Source organism: Anabrus simplex, chromosome 2 (assembly GCF_040414725.1).
Source record: "Anabrus simplex isolate iqAnaSimp1 chromosome 2, ASM4041472v1, whole genome shotgun sequence".
NCBI lineage: Eukaryota > Metazoa > Arthropoda > Insecta > Orthoptera > Tettigoniidae > Anabrus > Anabrus simplex.
Window position 1 is genome coordinate 1,149,366,638 of NC_090266.1, and position 13,461 is coordinate 1,149,380,098.

The following is a 13,461-nucleotide window of genomic DNA, read 5'->3' on the forward strand; positions in this document are numbered from 1 at the left end:
AATGTTCCTGGATGCCGCCGTATGATCAATCTTTATAGACATCAACATCCCCCTCCTCTCAGATGATACGTCTGGATTGGTGCTTGCCCACCAATCATGAGTGATCTCTAGTCAAGACCAAGCCCTGAACTACTTCTTCCTCCCAAGACAATAACAAACTCTGGGGTATATTCCATGAGTCACCAAATTTTCCTAATACAACAACAAGCTCATCTCATCAGGCTGGGATATATACATGACTCATGAATTTCCCGACACAAGTACATCACAACAAACACTGGGGTAGCCATATGACTCATTCAAATTACCAGAGTTATTAAAGCAATGTTTTCCCACTCGTGCAAAACAAATTACTCATACCTACATATGTGGATATCTTCCAGCTTACCAATATAAATGGCAAAATATACAAATGAAATACTGATAATAATAATAATAATAAATCGAATACTGACAATAATATCTCTAACTTATACATATAATTCGGGGGTGTGATATATGTATTATCACAGTATGCAGAAAAATGAGGCAGACTGTATGGTTGTAGGAAAGGAAAAAATCCTAGAAACTTGGGCACAACATTTTGAACACTTGCTCTCAGGCACCGGATGAGTTAGCTGTGTGGTTAGGAGCACAGCAGCTGTGAGCTTACATCCGGGAGATAGTTGATTCAAACCCCACTGTTGACAGCCTTGAAGATGATTTTCTGTGGTTTCCCATTTTTGCACCAGGCAAATTCTGGGGCTGTACCTTAATTAAGGCCACATCTGATTCCTTCCCACCCCAAGTCCTATATTATTCCATCGCCGCCATGAGACCTATCTGTGTTGGTGTGATGTAAAACAGATTCTAGAAAAAAAAAAATGCTGTCAGATAGACAATAAGTGAAGAAAATAATGGAACAGCTAGAGCAGAAAATGGACAACAGGACCTGTTAGGAGAAGATACTATGGCACCTTCAACTGATGAAATAAGAGAAATAATCAAACAAATTAGCAATAATAAAGCTCCTGGGAAAGATCATATAATGGCAGAAATGGTAAAGCATGGAGGTGAAATATTACACTGCTGAGTAAAACTTAAAGACAAAAGTAACTATCGCATTTTGTAACACTGCCAAGCAACATAGCTTGATGAAACCTGAACTATACATAGGAAGAACTGCTACAGTATGGTACAGTAGGCAACTGAAAGGAATATGCGATGAGACAAACAGAAATGACACTTGGACATCACAAAAGAAGGGACATGGTTCTTAAAAGGGTGTGTAATCACCACGAACAGCAATGCATGCTCTTCAAATTGTTCCCATGCAGGCCACAAAATTGGTAAAGAGTTCTTGTGGTAGGGCATTCCATTCCTCCACCAGCGCGGTTGACAACTGCTGGATGGTCATTGTGCATGTAGACGTGCTGTAATACGTCTGCCCAACATGTCCCACACATGCACGATGGGATTTAAGTCGGGGGAACGGGCAGGCTTCGCCAAATATCCTCTTGTTCCAAGAACTCCTCCACCTGCACTGTACGATGGGGTCATGCATTGTCATCCATAAAAATGAAGTCAGGGCTGAATGCAGCCCTCAAAAGACGCACATGGGGAAGGAGTACACAGTAGTGTTGGCTACTGAATGCATGATTCGAAGCAGTGTATCGATTCATTCAAGTGTCCGAGTGAATCGATTCACAGGAACGGCGAGCTCACGGCACACGATTCAGCTTACTCCGAGCGGACAGTGTTGAGTGGCGCACACACTGGACGTTGACGGGAAGCCGAGCTTCCGCTGCAGCGAGACAGTGAATCATGGCACATCGAAAGAATCGTGAACGAGCGCGGCTCAGTGAGACACATGATACACACGGCTCCTTATCGGCTCACTGGACACACGGAGAGCCGAGCTTCCACTGCAGCGAGACAGTGAATCATGGCACATCGAAAGAATCGTGAACGAGCGCGGCTCAGTGAGACACATGATACACACGGCTCCTTATCGGCTCACTGGACACACGGAGAGCCGAGCTTCCGCTGCAGCGAGACAGTGAATCATGGCACATCGAAAGAATCGTGAACGAGCCGGCTCAGTGAGACACAAGATACGCACGGCTCCTTATCGGCTCACTGCAGCGAGACATACAGTGAGCATGCTACACTGAAATAATCGTATGCTATAATGGACTCTCGGGCTCAGCTCATTTGAAAATAATACCCATTTGCATTCACTGTCCTCTTCTTACAGGGAGGTTTAAATAATAGATGGATTTATTTGCAGTGTTAAAAAGGTAGTCACAACATAATTCTGAAGTAGCTAGTAAGTAGGTAGGCTATTAGGTTATACTATTTATTAGTTTAATGAATCTTAGTATTATAACTTAGTTGACATTTGACAATTAAACTCGACTCTAGCCTGCCCTATGACTATGAGTCATGCTCATGACCACTCAAAAGTACCTGTTTTATATTGGGAAGAACGGCTCAGTATTTTCTCAGTTCATATGTCACATCGTTGCACGAGACTTCAATCATATGTGGACAGACGCAATAACAGTATGCTGAATCAGAAAACCAGCGGGCTACTGTACATCTCGGGTAGCCTATACAAAATATGACGATTTAAAAAACTCCTCAGCTGATAGCAAAATACATATTTTCAAAAATGACTGAGCAAGTTGTCGTGCGGTTAATATCGCGTGGCTATGCGCTTGCATTCGGGGGATGGTGGGTTCCAATCCCACCGTCGGCAGCCGTTAAGATGGTTTTCCGTAGTTTCGCCATTTTCACACCAGGAAATGCTGGGACTGTACCTTAATTCAGGCCATGGCTGCTACCTTCCTAATCCTAACCTTTCACACCCTGCGTCGCCGGAAACCTTCAATGTATTAGAGTAACTAGCATTTTTTCTAAGAAAGGAGTTCATAGTATGAAGACCAGATGGCAGCTGCGAGCACTGAATGCTGTTGCTGCTGTCTTACCAGCACATACTACACAGATGCAGTAGGAGCGGTGACCAATGAGCCGTGAATCGGATCACTGTATCGATTCAGTAACGTGAACGGAATCAAATGAGTCGATTCAGTAAAATGAATCGAATGTCCCATCACTAGTACACAGCCACAATACCGTTAACCGGTGAGTGTACCCCGTTCAAAGATATGGAGGTCAGTACGCCCATGCAACATTATGCCCCCCCACACCATATCACTTGGACCACCAAAATGATCATGTCTGACAATGTTCCTGGGTGCATTACATGTTCCCACCTCTCACCAGATGAGGGTACATCCAGAATCACTACTCAGACTGAATATGCTCTCATCTGAGAAGAACACGCAACCTCACTCCTCGTTGGTCCAGATCCGATGCTCTGGCACCATCGCAAATGGTGTCGCCGATGTGTGGGTGACAACGGAACACAACGTAAGGGTCACCTGGCAAACAGACCATCCCCATGCAGTCACCGTGCCACTGTGGAGCGTGAGATTGGATGCCTTGCAATCCTGTTAAATGCAGTTGCAGTTGCACCTGCTGTTTGGAGTGAGTCTCTTCTTGCCTGTTGCACAATGTAGTGGTCATCTGCTGCTGTAGTTGACCATGGTTAACCCCCTCCTCTCCTTCGGGCAGCAGTGCCTGTGGTTCAAATTGCTCTTCATGCATGTGAAACAATGCTGTGAGCAATATCAAACTCCTGGGCTACACTCGTCACACTTCGTTCTCCTTCCAGTTTCCCGATGATGTGAAATCATCCAAATGTTGTCTCCAGGCCATGTTGTAATAACCACAATGCACCATAACAGCTCACTGATTGACTTACATTGTCTTGTCCCGTTCCTTCACTACCCCATTTTGTGGGGCCAGACTCATTTGGCGCTGTAGTCGCGCTGACCTCACGCCAGGTTTCTATGCACGTATATGAGACCTCTGGCAACATGTTACCACACTTTAATTCATTTCCATGGCTAAATGGTTAGTGTGCTGGCCTTTGGTCACAGGGGTCCCGGGTTCAATTCTCGGCAGGGTCAGGAATTTTAACCATCCTTAGTTAATTTCGCTGGCACAGGGGTCGAATGTATGTGTCGTGTTCATCATCATTTCATCCTCATCACGATGCGCAGGTCGCCTACGGGAGTCAAAACAAAAGACCTGCACCTGGTGAGCCGAACATGTCCTCGGACACTCCCGGCACTGAAAGCCATATGCCATTTCATTTTTTCATTCATTTCCACCGAGTAGTGAATAGTTGATATGTTATATTGTTTTATCTATCTCGTCCTTAAGTTTTGCACAGCAATCTAGTAAGAAGGATCCGTGAGATAATTAGAGTGGCTTGGGAAACCACAAAAATGCCAGATGATTGAACAATAGCTATCATCTGCTCGATACATAAGAAGGGGTCACATTTGCAGTGCAGAAACTACCAAGGCATATCTTTGCTGAGTGGGCCTATTATGTACATAATACTCTCTATTGCTATAACTAAGAGAGTAAGGAGAAGAGCAGAGAGAATTCTATGGGAGCATCAGGCTTGTTTTAAGTCTGGAAGTTCTAATGCTGATTATATCTTCACAGTACGTATGATACTGGAGAAGACCTTTGAATATAATGTACAAATGAGGCATCTCTTCATAGACTTCACGCAGGCCTGTGACAGAATAAAGAGGTTAGCACTCTAGGAAGCAATGCAGAGTTTTGATTTCCCCCAGAAGCTAATCAAATTAATTAAAATGATGCTGGAGAACAGCAGAAGTGAGGTTAAATTATAAGAGTGACTGTCAAAGGAATTTTTAGTGGAAGAAGGTCTAAGACATGGGGACCCCTTATCTCTGGTTTTATTTAACCTAGCACTGGAGAGAGAGTGGTAAGAGCAGTAGCCACAAACCCAAGGAGGCAACATATGGGTACAGCAGACTTGTACAAATCCTAACCTACGCAGGTGACATTATGATTACTGCCAGAAGTACAGAAACACTTAAATCAGCATTCAGAGAGTTTAAAACAGCTGGCCAAAGTCCTTGGTTTAGAGATCAATGAACCAATGTCTAAGTACATGGTAACTGAAAAGACAAGAAGAAACAGAGTCTCCATGTTGGAGGGCATACCTTTGAAGCAGTAGACAGCTTCATATATCTTGGCTTGGTTGTAACCTCAGAAAACAAAGTGGAAGCAGCTATAATGAATCACATGAAATGAAATGTCGTATGGTTTTTAGTGCCGGAATATCCCAGGATGGGTCCAGCTCGCCAGGTGCAGGTCTTTCTACTTGACTCCCGTAGGCAACCTGCTCGTCGTGATGAGGATGAAATGATGCTGAAGACAACACATACACCCAGCCCCCGTGCCGTAAGAATGAAGCAATTAAGGTTAAAATCCCCGACCCGGCCGGGAATCGAACCCGGGACCATTTGAACCGAAGGCCAGTACGCTGACCGTTCAGCCAACGAGTCAGACATGAATCACATTATGGCTGCCAACAGAGCATATGCAGCATTGTACTCTCTCCTGGGTAGTAAAAATCTAAGCATAAAATTAAAACTGATTCTCTATAAAACAGTAATCAAAAAGTCCTAATGCATAGCAGTGAGGCCTGGGTACTGACTGAGGCTATGGAGAAGAAACTGCATGTCTAGGAAAGGAAAGTGTTAAGGAAGATATTTGGCCCATTGAAAGGAGAGAGATGGTGGATTAGAACCACTGAAGAAATAAAAGCGTTATATAAAGAACCTGACATCATGGCCTCAGTCAAAATAAGATGGTTAAGGCATGTGCAATGAATGGAAAAAGAAGGATACCCAAAGAAGGCTCTAACAGGATATCCTGGTGGAAGATGAATAAGAGTTTGACCCCGTGTGAGATGGCTGGATGAGGTGAAGGCTGACTTGAGAGCTATTGGAGTGATGAGATGGCGCATATGAGCAGGAGATTGAGTCTAACTGGAAATCTGTGATCAGGGACGCCAAGGTCCTCAAAAGACCGTAGCGCCATGGAGTAAGTAAGGAAATAAGTCAGTCACAGAGTTATGTCAGAAGAACTTACACTGATGTGGTCAGAAGAAGATGCTGAGGGCAATAATTCAGTTGATGACAGGAATTTCGACTCATTGAATTTTATCTCAGCACAAAGATTTTGACAGAGCAACTGAACAATCAGATGACAGTGAACTTAAAGGTTTAGTTACCATAGATCCAAGTAGGTAAATCACAACATCCATCATAGAAAGACAATTTGACAGAATGGTACCAGCATAAACCACCTCCAACTAATGCTCTTCAGAATATAATGACACAGTTACCAGGTGTGAAAGGTTTGGCCTAAAATGTGAAGAATATTTAGGATTGTTGGAAGCTTTTCTTCCCTGATACTACAGATGCACATATTGTTTAATACATGAATCAACAATTAGACAAAATGGCTATTGCATATTCCAGGAACACAAGAGACTGTCCAAAAACTGACTTTGAAGATATATCTGCATTCCTGGGCATATTTTACCTTGCTGGATTGAAGAAAGTACAATACCTAAACAAAGTCGAGCTCTGGTAATTATAGGCAATTAACATTACAGTCCAAGTATGTACTGCAAAATTTATGAAATTCTTGTAGCATTCTGAAAAAGATGCCAATTCAAGGTATATATCCCTAATAAACCTACAAAGTATAGCAATATACGCAGTACGTGAAGCCGGAACATTTTATATAAAGAGCCCAGGCAAAAAGCCACCTGGGCCGCACGATGTACAAAAAGATGCAAGAATTGTAGTTATGAGAATGATGAAACCTATCGACAATACCAGGATAAATATAACTGTGGATAATTATTTTACATCTGTACCTCTTGCCAATGATCTTTACGCTAATCACCGATTGACACTTGTAGGTATGTTACGGAAGAATAAGAGAGAAATTATGCCAGAACTTCTGTCAGTCAAGGACAGGCCTGAATATGTCTGCCTAGGGGTGAAAACCAATCAACAATCGCCTCATGATTTTGTATGTACCCAACAAAAAATAATTTCTCATGTTATCAACAGTGCACAGTGATGACACCATTGATCCTGATTCAGGTGAGGACCATAAACCTGAAGGATTTACATTCCATAACCTCACTAAGGGAGGTGAGGATATTGTAGATAGTTTGCAATCAGAATATTTTGTTCCAAGAATAAGTAATCACCAGCTTACTATTTTTTTCAGTCTCAATTTCTTGGAGCAATAAATGCTCAGATTATTTACAAAACAAATACAACTGAGATGTTGTCTCTTATGAAATTTCTTATGCCGCTCAGTTTGATACTTGTTAGGCCACATTTCATGAGACGGTTGTTAATTCCAAACCTGTCTATTCATCTGAAGGAACAGATTAAATGTGTCCGGGGAGCACTACCCTTTAATCAAACCCTAACGAAGTCTGTAGAAAAAATCAGATTTTTTTAGTGCCCAATGAGGAAAAACAGATTCACAACGAACAATTGCAACAAATGTTCCATGTCTACATGCAAGGAATATAAGACAGAAACCGTTATCATTTGCTGTGAGTGTAAGTCTGTCTCCAACTCCAGCTTAAGTGACCTAAGTTGAGGCTTAAAGTCTTTCCAATTCGGGTAGTAGTAAAATAATATGGTACTGTAAACGAATGTGAAGTATAAATACAGTTATAATGTGCATTAATAAACTACGTAAGTACACGTAGGAATGCTCCACCCATTTGTTCATCGAAATTTAAAAAAAAAAATCCGATCAGAGTATGCCAGATAAAATCTAAAACGGGAGCAATGGCATGACAAAAATACATGAGAGTGATCGAGGGTTAAATAGAAAATAGAACACAAACCTACCACACTAGTATTTAAAAACAGCAATATTCCTTCTTACAACAGTAGAACTCAAATAAACAATAGAACACAAACCTACCACACTAGTATTTAAAAACAGCAATATTCCTTCTTACAACAGTAGAACTCAAATAAACAATATATCTGTCAGATCTTCCTCCTAGTACAGTCCACAATAGTACTTAAATACCTATGTAATGATGACACTGTTCCACAGTCCTATTACACTAACATTTAATAAACAATAGAACAGTCAGTGCTCCACAAACCTACCACACTAGTATTTAAATTCATATCACAACCAGCAATGTTCCACCTTACAACAGCAGAACTCAAAAAATATATCAGCTGTCAGGGTTTCATCCTAGCACAGACCACACTAGTCTTTAAGTAGGTAAGCAATAATGATGACACTGCTCCACGGTCCTCTTACACTAACATTTAAATAAACAATAAAACAGTCACTGCTTCACAAAACTGCCACACTAGTATTTAAAACAATTTACACATCCATTTGAAATTCTAAATGATTACAACTCATGTAAGAATATGAAATGAATTTTTGAGGTTAAAAACGTATTTCTAGGAATAACCCTTTAGAAATTATGACCTCAGCTTTTAAATTGAGAATAAAACATTTAACATCAATATTACATAATTTTTAAGTGGGCAGGTTAAATGTATTATGACCTGAGAGCATAAAATATTACTCCATCTTACTTAATGGTTCCAAACAATTTTCCACATACACTGGAAATACTTTTCCTATGTCACTCCATACCATTTGATATTCAGATGTTACTAAATCAGTAAGAAAATTCACCTAGCCTCAGGAATACAACTGAAAAGAATAGTGAGTGAAAATCTTATTCTCAGCCATCTTAGAAACAGTTTTCACGGTTTTCACTGTTAACCTGCCTGAATAGCATAATTTGTCAGTAACTTGCCTCCTGTATTCATAATTGGTGGATCAAATTGTTTTTCTTCCAATTTTGGATACCGTAAGAATAAGTATGGAACATTACTCTAGAAAGGGTAGAATCAGGAATAATAAAATGAAATTGGAACAGACTGAATATCCTGTGACAAATGAATTGAAGAACATCAACTGAAGAAAGAGAGACAATCAAACAAATATTTAATAAACCTAAAGGAAAATAAAGTACAAAATGGCCCAGAAATTAAGGGTTGACAATTAATACCAAAACAAGTGTTACTGTTTAAAATTAGAAAGCAGAAATAGATACCGGCAACTAAATTCTAGGGAGACTTATTCTCATAATTATTATCATCACAATATCTAAATGGGAAGTTTAAAAAAACCTGTACCGGTATACCTTTTGCTTTTACATTCAAATGTTGAGATTAATTTTGGGTTCATTCCAATATGATCACCTTGGAGTGAAATTTAGATGTTATAATCCTTTTAATAATATTATCCCAAGATTGTTATCGCATTTATACAAAATCCTAGTTTGGTATTTGAACAGTATGAAGCAAAACAAACAATACTGTAACAACAAACATGCTCTGAACTTCAAGGGTATATCACTATAACATGCAAGGTGACAATGGTAAAACATATCTATAGTATGCGCACTTTTTAGTGATAGATTTTTGTACTCGTTGGAGAAGTAAGAAGGGTTCCGTTAATACTGCCAACTGAATGGAAATGAAATCTGAATTAAATCGATAATATGATCGATCGATATGAAATTTATAAACCTTTATTATTTTAAGCAAACAACTGTGTCACACACACAATATATAATACTATATAACATTTCCCGTTGCGAAACGTGTTCCTAGCATGAATTCTATAGTTTGGCTTTGCTGTGTAAACAACAACAGTACGAGTACTTAAAGTGTACGCCAGATGTCGCACAGCGATGTTACGCATTTCTTAGTTTGTGTTTCAAAGGTTGCCAATACGAATCTCGAAGATAACCGAAGTCGACCACTTCAGCACTAGGGTGTAAATCTATCACTAAAAGGTGAGCAGATAGTACTGCAACTGCATCAGTACAGCATGTGTTCAAATTGTGCACCCTCACGTCTCATGCATTGTTCATAATGGTCCCATAAATTGTCCAACATGCTGATGAACACAGGTTGCCACAAGGACACAAAATATTACTGTATCTTCTCTCATCATTCAGGGGATACTGAATTAATTTCTTTTACGGTCAGGTGACCTACCTAGGGATGCCCAATGCAAATGGAATTTTTGAAATCAATTCCCTGTGAATTGGATTCCCATGACTGTGATCACAATATGAACGGTTGCATAAAGCAACAAGTATGCTTGTTTACATGTATAAGACAGTTAATTTCTACAATGTTGGCTCCACGATCTAGGAGTAACGAACCTGCCACTTACCTGGAAGACCTGGCTTTGATTCCCAGCCATGTCAGGGATTTTTACCTGTATCTAAGAGCTGGTTCAAAGTCTACTCATCCTAACTGCGAACAACTGAGGAGCTACTTGAAAAAAGATTTTGCCCCCCGGTCTAGAAAGTCAAGAATAACGTCTGGGAGGGATCGCCGTGCTGTCCATACATCATCTTGTAACCTGCAGGACCTCAGGTTGAACAGTGGTCACTTTGTAGGCTAAGGCCAATCAAAATCATGTACCGGTAGCCCTTTGGATGATATATTAGTTGCTAATTAAAGTAAGTAAATATACTTGAATTTCTACTTACATCCACCTGTCTTTTCACTGGCTTCTTGATACCTTCAAGAAGGCCAGTCTTACTTGTAAGAGCCATCGTACAGTATATTAAAGTGTCATGTTTTGATGAGACATAAAAATATAGATCCTGAAACAAAACATTGTAAGAGTCATTAAAAGTATACCTAAAATGTGAGGAAAATCCAGCATATAACATGCCATACAATATAGCATAGCGGACACAATCAATTATAATTCATAATTATCAATAAATCAATTTTTCAATCATTACTGATCTGCATTTAGGGCAGTCACCAGGTGGCAGATTCCCTATCTGTTGTTTTCCTAGCCTTTTCTTAAATGACTGCAAAGAAATTGGAAATTTGTTGAATATCTAATCCCTAACTCCCCTTCCTATAAACGAATATTTGCCCCAATTTGTCCTCTTGAATTCCAACTTTATCTTCATATTGTGATCTTCCCTACTTTTAAAGACACCACTCTAACTTATTCATCTACTATTGTCCTCCCATGCCATCTCTCCACTGACAGCTCGGAACATACCACTTATGATACAAATTCTTATCATTTGTTAAATACCACCTATTCAATACAATAAAAACGTAATAAAACATATTTATTAAGTTGTTGATATGGTACATGTTTCGCTCCTTTTTCGTGAGCATCATCAGCCAATTATCATTTCCTTAAGGTTATATAAGATCATGAATCTATTCTATTGGATTAAATTATGCTTGTAAACCTGATTGACAAATCTTATAATATTTTACAAGTCATATAACAATAAAATTATATCTTTAAGTTAAAACATATTTGTCTAAAATCTATCTAAGTCTAACATTTTATTGACGAAACTCATCTGGTGAACATCCTTTAAAATTATTTTTAAAAACCTTTTGAGGTCTGGCTAATTGTATTGATTCAATGTTGCTTGACTTGTATGCTTGTCGTTGAAACTTCGTTAACTATATTAACAATTTTCTACGGTTGATAATTGCCTATGTTATGAACATTTAACTTGTTCTCGATGTTGCTGGAGTAACATTTGTACAAAATATATTGGCATTAATTTTATGTTGTCAATACGAGAATATTGTTCATGAACAAACTTGTTGGTGAATAAACACTTTCTAATGTGACGTAGAATTTAAATTGTTCTTGTATGTTCCAAATTGGGCTTGTTGGCATATCTGTAATGAAAGATGAAAAAATATATGTTTATGGTTTTGATTATAATTCTGTATAAACTTCTTATCGAAAGAATTGTCACTTACTTTTCTTTCTGCTGCGTAATTGTCTGGTGTTACTCCTAGCCTCTTGAGAACTACTTGTTGTTCTGTTTGCACTCCTTGTATTATATGAGTGAGTGTGGATGAGTTTACGTTTTGGCGGGGAGTGGGAAGGGGAAGTGAAGGTAGGCAGTGCATTGATAGCTACAATAGATTGTGGCGGGGACTGCCTAGGAGAAGTAAGGGGAGGAGTTGAGTTTGTTTGCGTCAATAAGCCATTAACTTTTGTCGGATTAAAATGTTTATAGAATTTATTTATATCAGATTTAAGCATTTGTATTAGTTCCGGTAATTGTACTAAAATGGGGTTCTTTATTTCAATTTCATCATTTAGGTTTTTATTTTTGTAGTATTGCTGATCTAAATGAACGTATATGTTTTCCAATTCCATCATTTCTTTTCCTTTTTTCTACTCTTCTTAAAATTCCTAAATCCCTTTCAATAGTTGTAAAACTGTGTCCAGCTTCTAGCATGTGTGCTCCCATTGCAGAATATTTCTTGTGTTTTCCTGCATTTACATGTTCGAGATATCTTATCATAAAGCTCTGGCCCGTTTGGCCAACATACGAAAAATTGCATTCTGCACACGCAAGCCTATATATTCCAGATCCTTGATATTGATTACTATTTATATTAAGTTTATTGTGATTGAAGAAAATATTTCGGTTCATGTTTTGGGTTTTGAAGGCAATGTTAATATCTCGTTTTTTGATGGTATTATTATTATTATTATTATTATTATTATTATTATTATTATTATTATTATTCTAAAGGGAAGAATATTCTGGATGTGGTGCTGGTAAAACCAGATGAGCTCTATAGAGAAACCGAAGTAATAGATGGTATTAGTGATCACGAAGCTGTTTTTGTGGTAATTAAAAATAAATGTGAAAGAAAGGAAGAGATTAAAATTAAGACTGTTAGGCAGTACCATATGGCTGATGAAACAGGCATGAGGGAGTTTTTAATAAGTAACTATGATCGGTGGAAAACGGTAAATAAAAATGTAAACAGACTCTGGGATGGGTTTAAAGCAATTGTTGAGGAATGTGAAAATAGGTTTGTACCTTTAAAGATGGTAAGGAATGGTAAAGATCCAATATATTATAACAGAGAAGTAAAGAGACTAAGAAGGAGGTGCAGGTTGGAAAGAAATAGAGCTAGAAATGGCTGTGGAAGTAAGGAGAAATTGAAGGAACTTACTAGGAAATTGAATCTAGCAAAGAAGTCAGCTAAGGATAACATGATGACAAGCATAACTGGCGGCCATACAAATTTTAGTGAAAAATGGAAGAGTATGTATAGGTACTTTAAGGCAGAAACAGGTTCCAAGAAGGACATTCCAGGAATCATTAATGAGCAAGGGGAGTGTGTATGTGAGGATCTTCAAAAGGTAGAAGTATTCAGTCAGCAGTATGTAAAGATCGTTGGTTACAAGGATAATGTCCAGATAGAGGAGATGACTAATACTAAATAAGTATTAAAATTTACCTATGACAGCAATGACATTTACAGTAAGATACAAAAGTTGAAAACTAGAAAAGTAGCTGGAATTGATAAGGTTTTGGGGGATATACTAAAGACAATGGGTTGGTATATAGTACCATTTCTGAAGTACTTGATTGATAATTGTTTGCATGAAGAAACTTTACCAAAT

The 13,461-nt window shown here is 38.8% G+C and overlaps 1 protein-coding gene across 1 annotated transcript in view; it reads right to left on the minus strand.

The window, feature by feature from the left end:
• Nucleotides 1-13,461, minus strand: part of LOC136863360 (uncharacterized) — a 411,613-nt gene that overhangs the window by 380,099 nt on the left and 18,053 nt on the right. The window contains exon 2 of the mRNA XM_067139751.2: nt 10,526-10,642. Coding sequence (XP_066995852.2) covers nt 10,526-10,591 — 66 coding nt within the window. The 5' untranslated portion in view covers nt 10,592-10,642. The remainder of the gene's footprint in view (nt 1-10,525; nt 10,643-13,461) is intronic.